This window comes from Cavia porcellus, unplaced genomic scaffold (assembly GCF_034190915.1).
Source record: "Cavia porcellus strain 051 isolate PalLab524CR breed Dunkin Hartley unplaced genomic scaffold, mCavPor4.1 scaffold_27, whole genome shotgun sequence".
Lineage (NCBI taxonomy): Eukaryota > Metazoa > Chordata > Mammalia > Rodentia > Caviidae > Cavia > Cavia porcellus.
Genome location: NW_026947510.1, coordinates 44,220,612 through 44,242,640, shown reverse-complemented (window position 1 = coordinate 44,242,640; position 22,029 = coordinate 44,220,612). Strand labels below are relative to the sequence as shown.

Here is a 22,029-nt window from a genome sequence, read left to right as displayed (position 1 = left end):
TCAATTTTTGAAGTATACACAAAATCTCGTTCATGTATATTCATTTGATTCTTGGTGCTTACCAGTTTTGCATAAAATCTTATGATACGTTTTCATTACCTTTTTAAGGTAAAAGGGAAATTAAGCATAAAATATTTGAACTGAGATGAATTTAGGAAAAAGTACTCTAAAAGGATACTAAAATACAAAAATGGTATAGCTGCTAGAAACCCAGGCAACCACTTTTTTTTTCACTTTTCTTTAAAATACCATTCCCTTTTGAAGCAAATTACAAGTGGAAAGAAAAAAAAAAAATACCATTCCCTGTGTGCTAGAAAACACCAGTCTAAATAAAAAATTTCTAAAAAGTCATGGCAATGTATTATGTGGAGGTCATTAAAAATCAAAAAAAACAGCTGGGTATAGTAGCATATTACACTCAGGAAGCTGAGGCAGGCTTGCAGGCTAGAAGCCAGCTCAGGTTATACAAATTTTGAGGTTACTCTTCTCTATACAGTCAGAGCATGTCTCAAAAGACCACCCCTGCCCAACAAAATGAAATCCTAAAAAGCATCGCATCCTGACCATGACTTCAAAATTGTCACAGCTGTACATGGTGGCACACGCCACCTCTAAGTTCAACTATTCTTGAATGTTTTTAAAGACAAGGTCTCACTAAGCAGTTCAGGCATCCCTGAACTCACTATGTAGCAGAGGTGGCTTGGAACTCATGGTGATCCTCCTGCCTTAGCTGCTCAGAGTACTGGAACTATAGGTATGTACCACCTGACCTGGCTCTTACTCCTGAAATTGTGGCAGGAGGATTTCAAATTCTAGGCCACTCAAGGCCACTTAAAACAGATCCTGCCTCAAAATCTTAAGGCTGGGGATTCAACTCATTTGGTGAATCAGTTGCCTAAGGCCACACAGTCAGTCCCCAGTAGTCCCCTTAAAAAAGAAAAAATGTAATTATTTTTACTAAAAACAATAGAGAGATCTGAAGTTTTTAACTTGAGCCCAGGTACTTTCAATGTTTTTAGAGTCTCAATTCAGACAACCTCAAAGCACCACTATACTTTCCCTAAATCTTTTAAATTTAATTAATTTTTGTGCTTAAGTTTTAATAAAAATAAGACACAGGTATATTAGGCACAGTATTCCAAATACTTACATGTCTTCAGGCATCCAATGTAGCAAAAGTTTTATCTTCCCAGAATCCTCTTTTCTCTTAGCTATTACCTAGCAAAGATAAAGAAAACAATAATTTCTAAGGCATCACTTTTGCTATGGTTTGTGTCTAGATGCTCCCCACAAAGCCTCACATAGACATGGGGGAGAAAGGCCAAGCTTTTTTTGTTCAGAGGTGACTGAATCTAGAGTTTGTGATTGAGTCAAGGTCCAGGGCTGGGATTAAGGGTCTGAGTTACACCAATCCTAAGGCTAGTAGCCTGCATACAATTTAAGGGACAGAAAGAGGCTTGTCTCATTCTTTGATCGCTTTTGCTGTCTTCTGTAGCCATGAAGAGCTGCCCCTTTGTCATGTGACACCCTGTCTTGGAGCCAGATTACAGACTAAAATCTCTATAAACCGTGAGCTAAATGAACCTTTCCCTCTTTAACTTTAGGTGTTGAGGATTTTGTCTCAGCAATAAGAAAATTAACTAAGACAATTTTCATGTACTGTTAAAAGTACCAACTGCCCTTAATAAGAACTTTTAAGTATTCATACCTTAAATGTAGACTTTACCACCACAACGTAATACTTTTCCTGCTTTGTAGCAGGTAAACTTCTTACCTTTTCCACAAAGCTTAAAAAAAAAAAATCACTGTACATTAAGAATCTTATCATCTACACTTCTATGTAACCATCTACAGAAGTTTTTAGTAAAAGCAAGTTCACTCAACTTTTGGAAGTCTAAAGAAACAAACTTGAATTCAGGAAAAGGGACTTTCGTGATACAGTGAAAACTTCTGAGCCTCTCTGACCGGGGGTGGAGGTGGAAGCTGTGCGTGTGATCCGAGCACTATGACCCAGTGGTTTCACATTGCTTACTATATAGCATTATTTCCACCCAAGCTGCCAAAAGCCAAATTCAAGTCTCCAATCTTCAGACTTTGAGGCCCCAAAACTGCTCTCCAATCAGTGCCCAGAGTTTTTATTCCAAAGCGCAAACTGGACAGTGCTCCTAGCCTAGTGAGCTTCTCAGTCCCCCTGAGCACTGGTAAAGCCACTCTTAATAGGCATACAACTGCTTACAGTATCTGGCTTGCCTCCCCACTTCCAGAGGCCTTGGGATTCCTTCAGCTTCATCCTGAGGACAGCAAGGCAAAGAAACCTCATTTGACTTCTAATGCCCCAGAAGCAGCTCCACCAGCTGTTTCTGTGCCAGCAGCAGCATTTCATAGAGCAAACAGCTGCCACAGACCAGGTACCCGTCTAGGTCTGAGCACATGATGGCAAATCTAATACATTCCTCCATAATAAAACTTGATTTTATGAAAACAAATTCACGCCTTTTCATAGAATTGAAGTTTCTAAAAAATAAGGATGTAGAGCTAGACATGTAGTGCAAGTCTGTGATCCCAGCACTCGGGAAGCTGAGGCAGGACAATCACTGTGAGGTAGGGGCCACAGAGTGAGTTCAATGCCAGCCTGAACTGCTCAGTAAAACCATCGCAAAAAGACCACCCAAAAAAAAAAAAAAAAAAAGATGTGCTGCTTAACAACAGGAAAAGAGTAAAGTTCATCTTAAACATCCACACATCTGGATATCTCTGTGGTTTTTCTATTAGGTAAGTTTACACAGTGTAAGCATATCTTATTCAAGAGAGAGATGACTGAAGGTTCCAACTAGCTCATCAATGTCCCAGAGGATGATTTTGGCTCTATAGAAAGTAAATTGCTAAGTCTTATTATACACACACACACACTCACTCTCTCTCTCTCTAATGCTTTATTAATGTTCTAGTTTTGAGACAAGTTCTCCCCAAGCTTCCCTGGAATTCCTGGGCGCCTGAAGGCAGTCCTCCTGCTCAGCCTCCAAAGGAGCCACAGTCCAGGTGTGCACCACAGAACTGCCTCACACAGCATCTGATTACTTAACTACTACAGGTCTCGGTTAAGTCAAATAAAATTGAGTACTACTTGCCGATCACTACCCTATCTGAAATGTGCATCTGCCTGTACTCATACACAACCATGCGTGCATGTGTTTGTATCTCTTCTCCCAGTATCATCTCTTTGTCTTCTAACCCCAGTAAGGGATTAAGGACCTCTAGCATGTGCCCCCAAAATGCTAAGTGCTTATTCTACACTCCAGCATAATGCTGACTTGACTATCCCATCACACAGCAGGGCCCAGTCCCATCAAGGAGTACAAACTGCCCAAGGAGACAGGCATGCATGTACCCCGGCTGCTCAACCTGGTAGGAATATGTTAATCCGAAGGAATCTACCTAATTTAAGGGGCAAATAAAACTGAACAAAAAGAACTGAAGTATAGGGGGCTGGGGATTTAGCTCAGCGGCATAAGTGCCTACCTTGCAAGCAGGGAGTCGTGAGTTTGATCCCCAGTACCAATAAAAAAGGAAAAAGACAAAAAAAAAAAAAAAAAAAAGAAAAGAAAAGAAAAGAATTGAAGTATAATAAAGGCTGATATAGTGGTGCGTGCCTATAGTCCCAACATTTGGAAGGCTGATTCAGAATGACTATGGTGAACTCAAGGCCAGTCTGAGCCACATACTGAGTTTAAGGCAAGCCTAAAGTACACAGCAAGACCATGTTTTTTTTTTAAAAAAAAAAGTGTCTGTGGGGGTGGGGTGTATAATAGAAACAATACACTGCTGTGCATGTGGTTAAGTGGTAGACTGCTTGTCTAGCATGTGTGTGGGTGGCCTGGGATTTGATGTCCATACCTACCCCACCCCAAAAAGATAACTGTCATAAATTATCAGATTGTCATACTCTTAAATTTTCCATAGTACTTGTGTTACTTGCCTCACTCTCAACATTTTTTATTAAGTATATGTTTTAAACATCCCCCACTCAATTAGTTCATCCTAAAAACACAGACTGAGTAAAAACAGATCTAGAAACAAAAGCAATCAATTTATTATTTTTAAAAGTCTTGTTGTTAAATAAAAACTAATTCTAGAAGTGACAGTAAAATTAATAAAAATCCAAAGGATAGACCAAAGGTGCTAAAACAAAATATCACTCCAATGAAAAAGGACAGAAAAAAACAACGCAGACCAACTGAACACAGTAAGTCCACTAACTACAATTCTGCTGACCTCTTCTGGACAATACTAGAAGATATTTCAATTTAAAAAATAAGACAAATTAAAATTAGGCAAAGAATGCAATCTAGGAGGGGGAGACCTTTTCATTATTGGTACGATAATTTCGTATAAAAAATTTTTTTTTTAAAAATTTTTTGGTGCCAGAGATCGAACTCATAACCTTGCGCTTGCTAGGCAAGCACTTTAAGCCACTGAACTAAATCTCTTCTATCTCGTATAAAAAACACGGTCATTTCTCTCTCATATAAAAATAGTTTAAAACAAGTAACTATGGTAACAAGGAAACTTAACTTTGCTACTAGCAGTTAACATTTCTGACCACACAAAGTGATGCGCAGGTGGCTGACACACTTGAAACCCAACTACTTGGGATCCAAAGCGTCCCCACCCCCACCCCAAGGTGTTTTTGAAGCCAGCGCGGCATCTTACTGAGACCTTGTCTCAGACTCTTTTTTTGAAGGTCTTGGTTGGGGTTCAGTACTGTCTGAGTCGATTCTCAGTACCAACCCTCTAAAACATAGATCAATGTTTAACACACACATCTTCCACCAAAACCTTCCCAGCTTGAATCTGCAGAGAACTTGCTCTGACTTAAGCTCACTGTGGAATATCTCTGCATCCTTCTGTCCATTTAAAATGCGACTTCCCAGATGATCCTGTTACGACTCCCCCAGTCCCTCTGCTTCTTCACCATCATCATAGCTCACTGCTTAGTCTAATTCACTGCTAAATCCTCCCACATTTTCCGCACCTTCAACAGGTGGAAAACTTTTTATCCTCAGATTATTTTGATCCCAAGCAATTTTCTGAGTTTCTTCCTAGATTCCTAATAGTATCACCATTGTCCTTTGTGCTTTCATTTTTCTTGGTATTTTTTAAGGAGCAATGGGGAGACATCTCTATGCTTCCATGGCAAACCTAAGGAGTTCACCAAAAGGACTACTTTGAAGGAAGCATATGCCAGCTGGTACCTTTTTTCTTTTTAGTTACTTCCTCTATTTTGTCCTTGCTTTTGAAGCACTGGGGATTGACCCCAGGGTGTTGCACATACGAGGCAAGCACAGCTGCGCTCCTTCTCAGAACTGTGTTGTCATCCCTGCCACTCCCTTAACACAGAGACAGGGTCATTCTTGGAAACTGAGTAGAGTGGTAGCATGGGTCTGGTTCATACTGGGGGGAGAGGGGCATGTCCATGACTGCACCACCATTTCATCAGATCTACCACCCACTGTATCATTAAATGCTTGATGATATCAGTCTTTACCCCGCTTTCTCTTCTTTACTTATACTTAAGTTTCTAGGTGACAGAATCCTGCCTGACACCTATAAAGAAACACCTCTGGCATGCCAAAACTCCCCATGCTTGCATCTTTGCAGTTCTATCCTCTGAGCTCTAAACTGGTGTACCCATCTATCTCTGCATGACACAGCTGTGTGACTAAAGCCTACAGACCGGACATGTATCCAGAGGAGACCCTGATTCCCTCGTCACTCTCAACCTACTAGTACCACAGCCTATATTCAATGGCAATTCCATCAGGACTGCCAGATGTCCTGGCCAAAAGGTCTGGATTCCTCCCTTCCTCTCATTCTCAAACCTGGCATCTGTAAGTCTTGTCAGTATTGACTTCAAAAGATACCCAGGGTCTGGTCCTGGACCAGTCTCCTATCGGCCTCACCCCTGGGACTAAAAAGATGATTCTCCCTTTTGCCACCCATGACCTCCTACAATGTGTTCTCAATGCAGAAACAAAGTGAACAAAGTGTCTTACACACCAGCAGGCTCTCTATGGCAGAAGGCAGAGACCAAGAAGAACTGCAAAGCTACACCTGAAAACCTGGATGTAATGAGAATTTTCTGCACCTGAACTATCAAAGCAGTTCCACAGAAAAGTGCAACTGTCAAAATTTAGAGTTATAAACTTTAAATGGGTCCAATTTCTTATGAACTACATCTCAATAATTACTCTTAAAACCTGCACAGATGACGCCCAGTTACAATGCCCCAGTGACTTGCCACCCCATGGGGAATGGAAGCCTGGGCTTGCTTTCTTACTGCAGTCCTATCCTCATTCTCTCCAGCTATACTACTTCTGGATGTTAAGGTTCAAATGTACCTAGTGCATTTCCAGCCACAGGTCTTTCCTTTGATTTTCCCCTCTTGCTAAAACATTCATCTCCTTAATGACTCAATGGCTCCTGCCCACACTTCTTTTCCAGTGTTTACAATTTTACTATTTATCTTGTTTATCACATCTCTTCCACTAGGAGTGGCCTTTTATTTTTTGAGGAGATACAAAAATCAAAGGGTACTTCACTAACCTATCCCCTACACATACCATATGTACAATACCTGAGATTCACACCAAGTCCTCAGCATTTAAGTGAATGAATAAATCAGGCCCCATGTCACACTCTGGGTTTCATGGCCACATTTTACTGATTTTTTAAAAGGAAAATTTCTGAGGGCTGGAGATGCAGCTCAGTGGTAGTGTGCTTGCCCAGAAATGCACAAAGCCTTGCATTCAATTCCTGCCACAACAACAACCAAAACCAGCAAAAACAGTATCAGATCTACTGTATCATAAACCTATGCAAGAGGCCATTTAGGATAGTTTGACTTTTCCATAAATTACACAAAACAGGCGGAACCCAGGAAGAGAGAAGCCAGACCGCCTTCCTCTAAGTGGACCAGTGTGCAGGCTGACAAGACACACACCCACACACACACCCATCCACCCAAGCAACCAGCTGGTTCAAGGGACCTGCTGAGTTGATAGCAACCGAGGTACAAGAACAACTAAATATTTGTATTGTTTGATAAGACTTTGTAGGACTAAGGCCAGTAGTCTGAATATCTATCAGGAGAATGACTGCATGCAATACAGCAAATATGGGGGGATTTCCTTCTGTCTTGTTTTTGAAATCCAGTATTACTGATTTTTTGTTGATTTATTGTTTTGTTTTATTCAATGCTGTTTTGATTGGTTTTGCTGTTTTTTTATTTGATTTTACTGTGTCTGAGGAAATGGACTATTGTGAAGGTAACAAACTATATTATAGTAGCCACTGTTGTTGACCTAGTGTCTTGTTTTGAAGTTATGTACCACTTTCACTGCTTTGTATTGACTGGCTTTATTCTGTTTCATATTTTGGGGTTTTATTCTCCTTAAAATAAAAAAATAAAATAAACCTATGCTCATGAACTTCAAAAAGTAACTTCAACTATTAGTGTTAGGCAAGCTGCTGCTCTGGGCATCCCAACAAAAATCCCAGCCCATTCATTCTTGTCTCCAAACACTAACATTTCCCCTCCAACTCACTCTCTCTCATTCTCCTTACCAAACTGTATTTTCTGTATGTTCTTTGGAAAATCACTAAGTATAACATTCCAAACTCAAGTTCAAACTCACACGACCTCATGCCTCCCAAAGTAAGACAACCTTCCCTTTCCTGTTTCCAACCTCCCGCTTCCTTGCCTTTCACTCCATGTCTTCAATTCTTCACGCTCTCATTTCCTTGCCTCATGCCCACAACTGTACCTCTTCTTAAAACCTTACCCAGTGCTTACTGATACCCAGATACTGTTCAATTTTCTATTTTCCTATTAACACTACACATTTTATTTTAAATTCCACAAGGTGTGCACCCTGGAATCCATAAATGGGGCTTGAACAGAAACCCATAGCCCTAAGAAATGATAATATACAACTATGCTCTGGAAAAAGCATACAGTATTTCTAGTCTCTAGTTTCAACATTTGAAAAATTTAAGTTAGGGAATGACAGTGATGGTGTGGTGACTAAAACACTCAGAATTTTTAAAGACACACTTCATACCTTTACTTAGATCAAGCCTACCTCTATTTACATTTAATCCACTGTTGGTTACCTTCTCAGTGCCCTCAATCTGAACAGATCTTAGTAAATTATATTTCCTATAAACCACTCTAATCTAGACTGAGATTGTGTCACATAAAAATGAAACACCAAAAGATCTTCTTTCTTTAGCAAATAGCTAAGTAATATTTTTATTCTTATAGTGATAATTCACAAAAAGACTGCAACATGTCCTTTGGTCTTTTCTTTTTTTAATTTTTAAATTTTTTTTTTTAACTTTTGCTTTTAGAAACAGGGTCTCGCTTACATAGTCCACCATGTATGTAGCCCATGATGACCTTAAACTCATTGCAATTTTTCTCCCTTGTGGGCCTGAGTGCTGGAATCATTTCTTTTTTTAAGGGCAGAAGGTATGCGGCACACATGGCGGTTAAGTAAGCATGGCAGATGAAAACTAAGGTAGCAAGGAGAACGATGAAGGTGAGTACTACAGGACAGACCTGAAGTGTCCCCTACAGGGTTCGTGTGTTCAGAGGCAGAGCTCTGGAGGTGGCTGAATGGCAAAGCACTCACTTCATCACTGGGCTGATCTGTTGATGAAATCATAACCTGACATATTCTTGGGAGGGGATGGAAACAAGAGGTAGGGCTAGTCCAAGAATGGTTCAGAGGCGCAACCCTGTGGACATTAGCAAGCCCCTGGTCCCCTCATATCTATCTGCTCTTTCATCCTGTTTTCTGGTTGACATGAAACAAGCGCAGCTCCACACTTTCAACTATGATGCTCTGCTTGCCCCTCAGATCACTGCCAGAGGCCAGGTGACCAAAGACTAAAACTTCCAAAATCCAACTTTTCTCCACTCAGTTGTTTATGTCAGGGATTTTGTGACACAGAAGAGAAGCCAACATAATGGGCATGTGCATTGAAAAAATAAGTAGGCAGAAACAACAGAAATGCCAAATAATTGGGAAATAACATATACAGATGAAAAGTAAAAATACAAAATACCATTTTAAGACTGAAAAACAGAGGCTTAAATTTAACAACCTACCAACACCACTAATAACTATATATCAATTCTTATGATAAAAACTGGTTTTACTGCATTTTCAAACTTGGTGTTTTTTCCTTTCTCTACTGCTGAAAAGCTAATTCACTCAGCAAATACACAGTGTACAGTGTGCTAGTCACAAATCTAGGCAGATGGGATATATCATGGGATAAAACTGATTTAGAATCCACTCTTCTCATGAAACTTTACTGTGGTAGCCAGAGTTATTTTTTTATTTAGCATGAGCTAGATGTGTGAGTAAATAAAGTACATGCAACTTACAGGGTATAAATGACCTAACAGGATTCCACTGCTGTAATTATACAAATAATAAAACCAGAAATCAGAAAAAATTTTACTTTACTTGAGGAAAAAGATCAGTCTAATTATAGCACTGTATGACTTGCCACCCTAATAATCCTTGATAGATAAACACTGTTTAATCACAAATACAGAATTATAAAGATCCAGGCATGCCTACAGTCCCACTACTTGGGGAGATTCAGGAACACGGATTGCCATGAATTAGAGGCCAGCCTAGGCTTCATCTGAGTTCAAAGTCAGCTTGAACTATTTCAAGACCTGTTTCAAAAAACTAAAACATACAGAATTACAGAATCTGCTTTATAACTAGCAAAAGAGGTCATTTCTTAAATATTCAAAAGGTATTTTCTTAGAGTTTGGATAATTTAGAAATATTATAGCAAAAGTCAAAATACATTTTGGCAAATCTATATAAATGATTTCCAAGGAGGGGGGGAGATACTTACAGTACTATGAAAAACAACACTGTGTCCCTTCCCTAAACTTTCTATATGCGCTGAGAGGTTAAAGCATATGGCTCGATGTCTTATCGCATCCAGTGTTTGTGCATCGAAGAAGTCATGTGGTCGTGCTAAAAAGTCAACACAAAGAATGAAAAAAATACTTAGAAAAGCAGCCAAATACTTTTGTTTCCCACAAAGACAATACCAGAAACACTGTACCTATCATTGTAAATAAGTAATTAACAAGCACTTATCTAGTTCAGTGCAAGGTAATTTTACTTTCAATATGAGGACTGTTTGGGACGATAAAGATGTACCAAAGCACAATGCCACTGAGCACCACAGGCTAACTCTCCCCCTTACAGTGTGAGGGGTTCGGTCTCAGACTGTATGACCCCACGCTTCAGTTTTTTTTTTTTTTCCCAAAAAAAATTTTTTATCACTTAATGGCATCTTTCTTCCATATCAGTTCTGCATTTTCAATAATGTGATGAACTTTTCTGTTTATGGCAAACACCAGGGTCAAACTCACCAAGGACAAAAATAAACAATAAACCTTATGAAAATGCTATTTTCATATGGAATTAAGTAGTGTTCAAATGTGACAACCTACTAATATTGACGTTTTTGGTTAAGTATTTTCCTGACTGAAAACAATTTTTCTAAGAATTTAAGAAAACTCTAAATACTTTCCCCCTTGAGATGGGTTCTGACTATGATGCCAAGACTGTCCTCAGACTCCCAGGTTCAAGTCACCTCTTGTCTCAGCCTGTCTCATAGCAGGAGCTAGTCATGAGCCACTGCACCCATCCAAATATGTCATTTAACTTATCTGTGTTTCACTAAGACTAAATCCATCCCCATTAAAACTCCCTCCTGCCTCCAGATTCCAAAGACTGAAACCAGGACTTTCATACTGCACCATATTCAAGCCCTTTTCATTTTTTGTGGGGTGGGGTTGGTTTTTTTTTTTTTTTTTTTTTTTTGGGGGGGGGGGTCCTCTCACTGAGTCACTAAATTGCTCAGCGGTACTGGAACTCCTGCCTGAGCCTCTGGGGATGCTGGATCACAGGCCTGCACCCACCAAGTCTGGCTCCCCATCAGTATTTTTTGAGTGACAATCAGGCCAAAAAAGTTCAGTTCCATCATTTAGCAGCTATATGGCTAGGTGGCTGCAGATTAACTAAAACAACTGCTTGTGAAAATGCCTTTGTAAAGGCTGAGGATTTAGCTCAGTGGCATAAGTGCCTGCCTTGCAAGCACATGCTCGTGAGTTCGATCCCTGGTACCAGTTTAAAAAAGAAAAAAAGAAAAAAGAAAGAAAGTAAATGCCTTGTAAAGCACAAAGCAGTTTACATCAATAAATGTATGAGACATTTTTAAAATAAACTTTCACCTTCAGTAGGAAATGCTATGCACTCACACAGACAATGATGTTTTCTTTTAATTTTCTAGCTTCATTCCATTAAACTATTGTTATAAATTCTGCTATTCTTGCCCAAGTCTAACCTTCTAATTTTATAAAATGAAGAGTAGTTGGTAATTTTACATCTGTGGGGCTAATTCAATTTTACTAACAAAAAAAAAAAAAAAAAAAAAAAAAAAGAAAAAGCCTCATTTCCAGGTAGTATTTCCCAATTATATAGTTTACAACATGCAACTAAGGCTCTTTATAGAGTTGTCAGGACACCTACCTGATACACCAAGCTTTTGTGGGTGGCAACTTCACTAGCTAACATGTTCAAAAGAAAACACCAAACCAGCTCTTAGTCACTGGGTTTTTCCTTACAACAAATAAGTAAAAAACACTACCCACTAAGGAACCAACACAATCCATAAGATTAAGAATGCAATTATAATGGGAAATCAGAAAGAAAAATATGTTTGAAATTTGGAGGGGAGCACTGATTCTTTTTGCCCAATGCTGAAAAACTTTTCTTTTGTAGTTATAGGAAAAAATGTATAGCATTTCCATACTTTCCAAATACATGCTTTTTCTTCTTAAAAATATATGCTTAGAGGAAATAATTGATCCCTTTAGACTACTCACATCAATCAACCCTCATCAAAAGTAAAACACTGAGGGGCTAGGGATTTAGCTCAGCGGCATAAGCGCCTGCCTTGCAAGCAGGCAGTCGTGAGTTCGATCCCTGGTACCGATAAAAACGAAAAAGCCAAAAAAAAAAAAAAAAAAAAAAAAAAGTAAAACACTGAAGCCATCATTTAATTTCACAGTAAGAAAACGAACCTGCAAGATGTACACTTGTAAACCCCATGCTCTGGGAAGCTGAGGAACCAGGATCCCAAGCTGGATAACCAGCCAGGACAAGCAACTCAGCAAGATCCTTCCTCAAAATTTAAAGAAAAATACCCAAGGAGGGTGGGGAACAGGGAGTGGGTGGAACTGAACTTTGTAGCTGTGTAAAGGTTTTGGGTTCAATCTCCAGTACTACCCAGCCAAAAAGAAGTCATTAATCCTCAGAGTCTATGCATCCAGACTATGTCAGGTAATTAACCTCCACTTGTAAGGAGGGAGGGAGTGTGTGAGAATGTGTGAGAGTGACGTGTGTGTGTGTGTGTGTGTGTGTGTGTGTGTGTGTGTGTGTCTGTGTCTCAGTGGGGCTGAGAACATATTCAACATGGTGCATGCCCTAATTCCCAGCATGCGCACACACACACACAAAAATCAAACTAGAAACTGCATGCGGTGGCACATCCCTGTAATTTCAGTACTTGGGAGGCTCAGGCAGGAAGATCACTGCAGGTTCAAGACCAGCCCGAACTATACAGTGAAACCCTGTCTCAGAAAGCCAAAAAAAAACCCACCCTAGAAAAGTAATCTTTAAAGCCGGTACATACTGTGATCCATAAGAGTAAAAGAAGCAGCCAGGTGAAGTGGTACACATGCCTGCAATCAGTTGAGGTAGGAGAATCACTGTGAAACCAGCCAGGTCAACACAGTGAGCTCAAGGCCAGTCTGCACTACAGAGCCATGCCCTATTTCCAAAACAAGGTCCCCGGGATTGTTTTTCATTTCATCATTTTTCAACTATGAAGTTACTTCAAAATGTAAGTTGACATCACTTGTGTACAATGAATATATTATGTATGTTAAAAGTGTAGGGGCTGGGGATTTAGCTCAGCGTCATATGCACCTGCCTTGCAAGCAGGTGGTCGTGAGTTCGATCCCTAGTACTGATAAAAAGTTTAAAAAAAAAAAAAAAGAGCATTTTTTTAACTGAGAAAATACATAACCAAAACCCCCCTGGAAATCACAAGAGAGACCTTTCCTGTAGTTATGTATAAAAATAGTGATATGGCTTTGTAAAAGAATATTCTTAGGAGATGCATTAAGTATTTTTAGCTCATGGCTAAACACTCGAGACTAAGTGGAAAGCATTCTATGCTATTCTTCCCACATGCCTGAAACCCTAGCCACTCAGGATGAGATGAGAGGGTGCTGAATTCAAGGCCTGCCTGGGCAACACAGGACCCCACAACAAAAAGAATTACCTACATTTTAAAAATGTTAATGAACACAAAATTACTTATGTGGTAGTTCTATTTGTAATGTATTAAGTAAAAATGACCGGGGCTGGGGATTTAGCTCAGTGGCATAAGCACCTGCCTTGCAAGCAGGCAGTCGTGAGTTTGATCCCTGGTACCGATAAAAAGGAAAAAGACAAAAGAAAAAAAAAAAAAAGTAAAAATGACCTTCTTGAGTTACATAAGGTATTAGCAAAATGGTTTTTCACCCCAGCACCGTGGACTGAACATAAGACAGTGCAGAGCTACAACTCTAGTCCTTTTCTTTTTCTTTCCTTTCTGGAGACGCGGTTTTGCTGTGCAGTTCAAGCTGGCCTTGAACTCACTTTGTAGCCCAGGCTCACCTCAAACTTGCAGCAATCCCCCTGCCTCAGCCTTTGAGTGCTGGGATTATAGGCATGTGCCAATATGTCAGTTTCCTTTTTATTTTTGAGGCACGGTCACACAAATTGCCCAAGATGGCCTCAAACTTGCTGTCCTTGGGCCTTAGTCCTCCGCTAAGCAGCTGGGATTACAGGAGTGTGGCACTGTGCCTAGCAAATGGTCTGAGTACCCTACAACAAATAAAGGAGGGCCGGGGATTTAGCTCAGCAGCCATAAGTGCCTGCCTGGCAAGTGCCAGGTCTTGAGTTTGATCCCCGGTACCAAAAAAATAAACACATAAAAAATAAGTGATATGGGGCTGGGGATTTAGCTCAGCGGCATAAGCGCCTGCCTTGCAAGCAGGCGGTCATGAGTTCGATTCCCAGTACCGATAAAAAGCTAAAAATAAATAAATAAATAAGTGGTACAAAATCATGTGGTTATGCAGCTACAAGACCAATTCAATAGTACTTTTGCTCCCCAAAGGAAAGGCTTAAAACTCAGGAAGTAATCTACTCAATCAAACAGTGTACCTAAAAGGGTTTTTACCAGCATCTCCATCCTGGACATCCCCTACCTTTCCTGTCTCGCTGCTGTAGTTAAAACTGGGGAAACACCACGACTGAAAGCAACATACACAGCATATGCTTAAGCAGGGACATACGCCCATTTCTAAGCAGAACTGGGTATTTAACTGAACCTATTCCTTTTGCAAGAACAGAGTAGCGAATTGTGTCAGCGTTGCCAAGTGAACATGAACAGATGAGTAAAGTTAAATTACTGTGCATACACGGAGACAAAAGCTAGAAAGGAGCTAGACAACAGGTGTGATGCTGCCCTTACATATTTAGCATCTTTCCTATGTGCAACTGCAAGTACTCAACTGTCAAATAAAATGACCAGTAAAACAAGGTCAAAAGGGAAATAGATTCTGCGCCTGACTCACTAGCTAACTGTGAGGAAAAAGTAAATGTCCACAAGAAGAAACATGGCATTTTAGAAAAGCTCATTTTTCACTTGTTGTTCATTTGTCCACAGTAGCTCTGTAGTGTCTAAAACATAAATGAGACCAGCTTTGGATCCTGGATTAGCATCCAGATTCTCATTTATACTTCAGTCAAATTCCAAGAAAACAGGTGAAGGTGCTGATATGATCTATATCTAGATTGCTCTCCTCCCCCCGCCACAAACCCTCATGCAGTTACAGGTGGGTTTTTTGGGGGTGGCTGAATCTGGGGTATGTGGTGCTGGGATCACATATGATGCTGGAGGTGGGCATGGTGGTGCACACCTGTAACGCCAGGCTGAGGCAGGAGGGTCGTCATGCATTCAAGGCCAGTTTGGGCTACATGAGTTTAAGACCACCTGAACTACATTCCAAGACCCGTCTCAAAACAAACACAAAAAAACAAAAACAGATCTGATGTTGAACTTGATTCATGGGGCAATGCTAGGATTAAGGCTGCCCCACCCAGGGTGTAAGCACTACCTGCCCTAACAGTGGATCGATCATCTGGACCCGAAATATACGGGACAGAAAGAGGGTCACTGTTTGTAGCTTGCTGGTGACTCCTCTGCTGCCTTCTGCCTGCCATGAACTCTTTCCACATGAATGCCACGCGGCTTTGGAGTCAGCCAACTACAGACTGAAACCTCTACAAACTAAGCTACAACAAATCTTTCGTCCTTTAAAAGGAAAAAGTTTTAAAAAGAGAGAAAGAGAGAGACAGAAAGGAAAACATGTAAACAAAGTTTTGTAATTGGTGAAAGTAGGGGAATGGGGAAAAACAGCGTTATGGCACGTACGCTATGATGATTGTTATGTATATCTAAAATGTACCAAATCTAATATAAAAAATGAATAAATGTTTCTTCTATTAACTCTGGTGTTGGTATTTTATCTTAGCAAGGAGATAAGTAACTAAGGCCATGTCTATTTGACCTGTACAGAAGACTTTCCTGGTAACTTCATTCATTTATTCACCCCCTCATTCACACTTCTTTACTGAGGACATACAGGATTAGCAGATGATACAAAGAACCAGTAGGCTCTGAGATTAACACCAAACTTGCTGTGATTTAAATTTTCTTAGCTTAAAACTTTAGTACTGTTCAAAATCTAATTCTACGGAGTTGAAGATCACATATACTTCCTAAGCTACTACACATAACGATGAATGCTCAGTGATGGGTATCCTTTGATTACTCTGAATGAAACAGATAAGCCAAGCTGAACAACATTAAAAACTGGATTTGCCTGAGAGCTAATGATATAAAAACCTTCTAATACATTCAGATTTTCCAAATGCAGCACTTACGTAATGAGCGTCGTCTTTTGTTCTTTAACTTCCTCCTTTTGTTCATTCCAGCTTTAGAAGGAGATTCTTCTTTGGCCTTTGGCTGGCTCGAAACCTTTGAGGAGTTTTGCTGACTGAAGTGCGTGGGTACGTGGCGAGCTAGCCCTCCCTGAGATGCAAAGCTGGCGTTGCAGCCACCAACAACACACTGCATGACAGTGAGACAGAGAAGGAGAGAGAGAGAGAATAAAAGGACATCAGGGGTAAGGCACATGCAGGATTGGGGTGAGTACTCCATACTTCCAAAGTAGAATCAGTAGCGCAATAGAACCAATTCTAGAAAGCAAACGTTGAGGGACTTCTTTCAGAAAAGCAGCTCATCATACAAATAAATCAAGCTGTCCAAAGTAACACACATTTACCAGTGGTACAGCTGGTAAATGAGTCTCAATACTCACCAGTTTACTCCTTCTTCCACTACATGTAAGGATAAAAACAGTGGGACTTTCTTAGCAGAAAGATCTGGTTTTAAATGAAGCACTTTTGTAATGAGAGCAGTATGTTATTTTGATAGTCTATCATTTTGCTTTCTAGATTTGAAGAATATTTTTACTCTAGGAACACATATTGCTACTTCAAAATCTGTAGCAGCTACTCTATTATTCAACATTGTTTTTAACATGTAAGAGAAAAATTAGTATTAACTTTCAAAGGATTCAATGAATTTGTTAAACTGTTACAGATGTGCTCAATATTGCTCACGTGTGGTGCGCCTCGAGACTGAACTGCCTGGGCCCTCTTTACACTGCAGAGTGTCCCCACACTGAGGTGTACTGTGTATTTTGAGATGGGCTTGCTAAACTGCACAATGGGGTTTGAACTTATGATCACCCTGCTTTGACCTCCCAGGGTCTTGGAGTTACATGTGTGCACCATTGGGTTCAGCCCACAGGCCTCTATAATAAATTCCAATAAACGCTGTCTCACTAACTTTCTGTACTTCTAGTTAAAAACTTCAAAAGATCAGCTAAGGTCACTGGTGTACACTTGTTAATCCTTCGCTACTGTGGAGACCAAGGCAGGAGGATCACACATTCAAGTTCAGTGCAGGTACTTTTAGTGAGACCTTTTATCAAAATAAGCAGCAATAGGGCCGGGGATTTAGCTCAGTGGCTTACGCGCCTGCCTGGCAAGCCTGAGGTTGTGAATTGTGAGTTCAATTCCCAGTACCAAAAAAAAAGGCAGCAAGTAAAAGGGCTAGGGATGTAGCTCAGACAGGAAAGGGGTCTACGGGTTCAATCCCCACTCCACACACAAGGGAGCAGGGACCAATTACTTAATCTGGCAGACTCACTATTCCAACAATGAAAAACACTCAGGTATCATCAAAATGACAGTACACAAATTAGCTTCTGTCCAATACCTGATTTCTAGTCAGTTTTGTACATCTTCTCTAACAAATGATTCTCCATAATCAAAACATTTCCCAAAATGATCCTCCAAACACTAAAATCTATAGGTACTGACTTTTCTATTAGTAATTTAGCTTTTAACTTGAAAACCAAACTCATAATAAGTACGTCAAGTTTTATATTCAACACCAAACACGTCAAGCACATTATTCCCACACAGCTCAACTTGTACTACCATTGCTCGGCATGGGGAACCCACAGCCTCGCAACTGAACTCCACCCCCAACCTTCTCTTCTTTATTTTGAGACAATGCCTCACTAAGATGCTAAGCTGTAATGCCTGGACTCAAACTTGAGACCCTCCTACCTCAGTTTCCCTAAGTGCTGGGCATAAAGGCAGGCACAACAGTGCCAGGCTGAGTAATGCTTTCTAAGGCCACCATCTTCTACAGATTACCACATGGCAATAAAACCATACTTTCTGCTACAGAAGCCCCTACTCAAATATTGCTGGGAAGGACTTTATAGCCAGGATAACTCAGAAACTGAATTTTTAAATTTTATTACATTTAATTTGTTGCAATACTTTTTTAAAGTGTATCATTTTGCAACAGACCTACTGCAACACAGTGCCAACGAACACCATGCCTGTACTCATAGCACTCATTTTCAAGTCTTATTTACAGGCATAGTAATCAAGATAGTGTGGTAGTAAACAAGGACAGACATAAATCAATGAAATGTAGCACACAAGTATAACTGGCTGGGATTTTGTTGTTGTTGTTGCTGTTTGTTCACAGTACTGGGGATTAAATCAGGGAGCTCTGAGCTTATGCTCCTGGTCTTCTTTTTTCTTAATTATGAAACAAGGTCTTCATAAATTGCCCTTAAACTTGGAATCCTGTTGAACAGCCTTCTGTGTGGCTGGATTACAGGTATGTCATCGTACCTGGCAAATTAAGTCATCTGTGGCAAAGGCAAAAGCTGTTACTTTACAGGGACTGTCTTTTTCAAGAATCTTATACACAGAAATAAGGTCCAAGGCAAGGCTGGCCTCTAACTTGTGATCTTCTTACCTTGGTGCCCCAAGAAACAGATGCAATTTTGGTTTTTATTAGTTATGTGGGGGTAAGCTTTATCATACCTGAGTGGAATTAACCCTTAGCAAGACTAGAAAAACTGACTTAAGAAAATAAAAGTTAGTAACATATATAACATGACAGGGCTGGCAATGTAATTCTGTGGTAAAGTGCTTGCCTGAATTTAATCACCAGCAAGAAGAAAAAAAAATCCAAATAATAATACAAAACTAAGTGAATCTATTTTGCAGGTGGATACTTGGATGAGAGCGGACAGACAAGCTAGTTTCTCAAATTTAAAGCAAGTCTGACTGGTTGGTGTGGTGCACACCTATAATCCTGGCACTCAGGAGCCCAAGGCAGGAGGAAGATTGTGAATTCAAGTCCATCCTGGGTTGAAGGCCAACCTAGACCATATAAGCAAGATCCTGTCTCCAAAAACAGCAACAGCCAGCCATGGTGGTGCACGCTTCTAATCTTAGCACTTGGGGAGCTGAGGCAGGAGGCTAAGTTTTGAGGCCAATACTGGGTACACAGTAAATTCAAAGCCAGCCCGGGCAATGCGGCAAGACCTTATCTCCTCCTCTCTACCAAAAACACCATTAACGATCTCCCAAAAATGTTTTAAAAATACTTTGTAATCACCATAGCAGCAGTAACAGTTTTGCCTTTTCTTCCAAGGCTAGAGACCAAACCCAGGGCCCCACTCATGCTCACTCTACCGCCGGGCTCTGCCCAGCCCTCACTGCAGTGAGGCGCTGAGGCAGGAGTCAGCAGCAGGCATCAGCACTGCTCTGATGGGGACAGCAGCTAAGTGAGCAGGAACTATAACAGCCAGAGACTACGGCGACACACAGCAGTGGAGGGCCCACCCAACCTGAACCACACAGGGCCAGGTTACTTCATCTGTGATGGCACCAGCTGTCACCAGCGCCTTGATGTCATACAAAAACATACAAACAGAACCTAAACTGATGCACTAGCAAGACAGCCTAAGCTGAAGGGACATGATATGAACCCAATAAATACTTTAGACTCTTCAAAAACAGCAGAGCTATGAACAGCAAGGAAAGACAAGGTGTTATGAAAACCAAATGCGGCAAATTAGGCAATTAACATAAATTGGTAAATAAACAATATAAAATGATGCCCAACATAGAAATGAACCAGACTACACATGTGCAAAATGATTCAAAATAGTTCTTTAACGTATATAAATTCACATTAATAAGTTAAATTTACAGCATACTGAAGAACAGCAGCTCTCAAAAGAAGGCAGATTATAGTTTTCTTGTGATTTTAATCAGATTTTAATAACAACTATTCCTTTTATAAGGGAGCTATGTCCATGTGACAGCAAGGAGGAAGAACAGCAAGAGACAGCCAGAAGTTAAGGGAGAGGTTTGCCGGCTAAACTCCAAGGCCTGCCGCTACCAGCCAACTTCCTTTCCCTCTTCAACGTGAATAAAATGTTTTCAATAAGGACCGTGCACTTTCTAAAGAATTCTTCAGTATGATTTTATCGATTATCCCACATACAAAGAACTCAACAGCACAGCAACTACACAATTTTCTAAGATATGAGGAAAACTGAATGCTTTAAGGAAAACTTGAGGTTTATCATACTTAATAAAAAAGAAACACTAGAAAAACAAGTCAAATGAATCACAACGAGGGCCTAACAGATGTAAGAAAAGATAGAGAGTAAAGGACAAGATATAATACGCTTATTGCACAGGAAGTGTTCTGCAGTATTATTTACTGAGAGGCATAACATGGTGAGCAGTCAAGAACACGATCCCATATACAGCTCTTCCTCTGAAACCCTGCACCTGTCACTGTTGTCACTGACTATCCAAAAAAAAAAAATCCCTTTTCCCATCTCAGTTTCCTCATCTTCAAAATGAAAGTAACAGTAAATTCAAAGCCATAAGGATTAGTTTAGCTGAAATATGTAATGTGACATGAAAGGCACGAAGGATCATCATTTTTGCCGCCCCCCCCCCCACTTCATCTGACTCATTGCACAGTATCATTGAGAAAATCTGCATCAACGAACTGCTTTTACATTTAATTTCTGGACAGCCCAAGCTCCTTAGTCAGAATTACTGGATCTCTGCTGGACCAGGTGGTGGGCAACTCCATGTGAGCTACTTGGCAGGCTGCGGCCATACTTCAAGCGGGACGGCAGACGAGGCAACTCAGCAAGACCCTGTCTCAAAACACAAAGCGCTGGGGTGTAACTCCACAGCAGAGCACTCACCTAGCATTTGAGGCCCTGGGTTCAATTTCTACTATCACAAAAACAGGAATGTAAAATGGCCACCATAAGGTATCACATGTAAGAAGCTACATTCTATTCCCTAAATAGTATACTTTTTTATGCTTTCTTTTCTCTCTCAAAATCACATGTACTTCCGTGGTTACACAGAGGTGATGACTGCATGATCCTGTGAATGTTAAGTTTCATCATGAGTACATGTGTGTACACATATGTAACCCTCCATTAGAAAAGATAAAAAGCTGGGGATTTAGCTCAGTGGCATAAGCATCTGCCTTGCATGTGTGCGGTCATGAGTTCGATTCCTGCTACTGATAAAAAAAGACAAAAAAAGAAAGAAAGAAAGAAAACACAAAAAGGATATCCCAAGAAGGTTGGCAGTATTTGCAATACTTGTATCTGACAAGGAAGTTAGACCTAAAACATATGAAGCATTGCTATGACTCAGTAATTAAAAAAAAAAAAAGAAAAAAGGAATTAAAAAAAATAGTCAAACTTAAATAGGCCCTTTCTCTAAAGCAGAATATTCAGATAACCACAGCACATAAAAATGTACTCAATTAAAAAAAAATTAAGAAGTACTCACTGAGGTAGGAGGACTGCTGCCAAGTTAGAGGCCAGCCTAGACCTGGACTACAATGAGTTCAAGGTCAGCCTAGACCACACAGTGAGGTCTTGCCTCAAAAAAAGGATGGGGGTGAGGTAGGGGAGGGGGTGGTGTGTGTGTGCTCAGCTCAGTATTACTCATCAAGGAAATGAAAATCATATCCACAGTGAGACATCACTGCTCATTAGCCATGAGGGCCAAAATCAAAATTAAAAGAGCTGGGTAACAATGTGTTAGAGAGCCAAGAAGGACAAACACATAAGCACAATCAGGACAGACTGAGGAATGTCTGGTTTATTAATAGTAGCCAAAGACTGCAAACAGTGCAAACTACCATTAATGAAAAGAAAAACGTGGTTTGTCTTTGCCATGAAATACTACATAGCAATGAATAAAGTGACTGTACACAGACCAATTTGGATCAATCTAACTAATAATTTAGTAAGTAAAAAAAGTATAACACTTCATACAACTAAAGGAGACTGACAGAAGTCAGATAAGACGT

At 40.2% G+C, this 22,029-nt stretch overlaps 1 protein-coding gene across 1 annotated transcript in view; it reads right to left on the bottom strand.

The window, feature by feature from the left end:
- Positions 1–22,029, bottom strand: part of Aebp2 (AE binding protein 2) — a 68,691-nt gene that overhangs the window by 6,823 nt on the left and 39,839 nt on the right. Inside the window, exons 4-6 of the mRNA XM_005008408.4 lie at positions 16,167–16,353; positions 9,943–10,067; positions 1,151–1,218 (exon numbers count right to left, since the gene is read on the bottom strand). Coding sequence (XP_005008465.2) covers positions 1,151–1,218; positions 9,943–10,067; positions 16,167–16,353 — 380 coding nt within the window. The remainder of the gene's footprint in view (positions 1–1,150; positions 1,219–9,942; positions 10,068–16,166; positions 16,354–22,029) is intronic.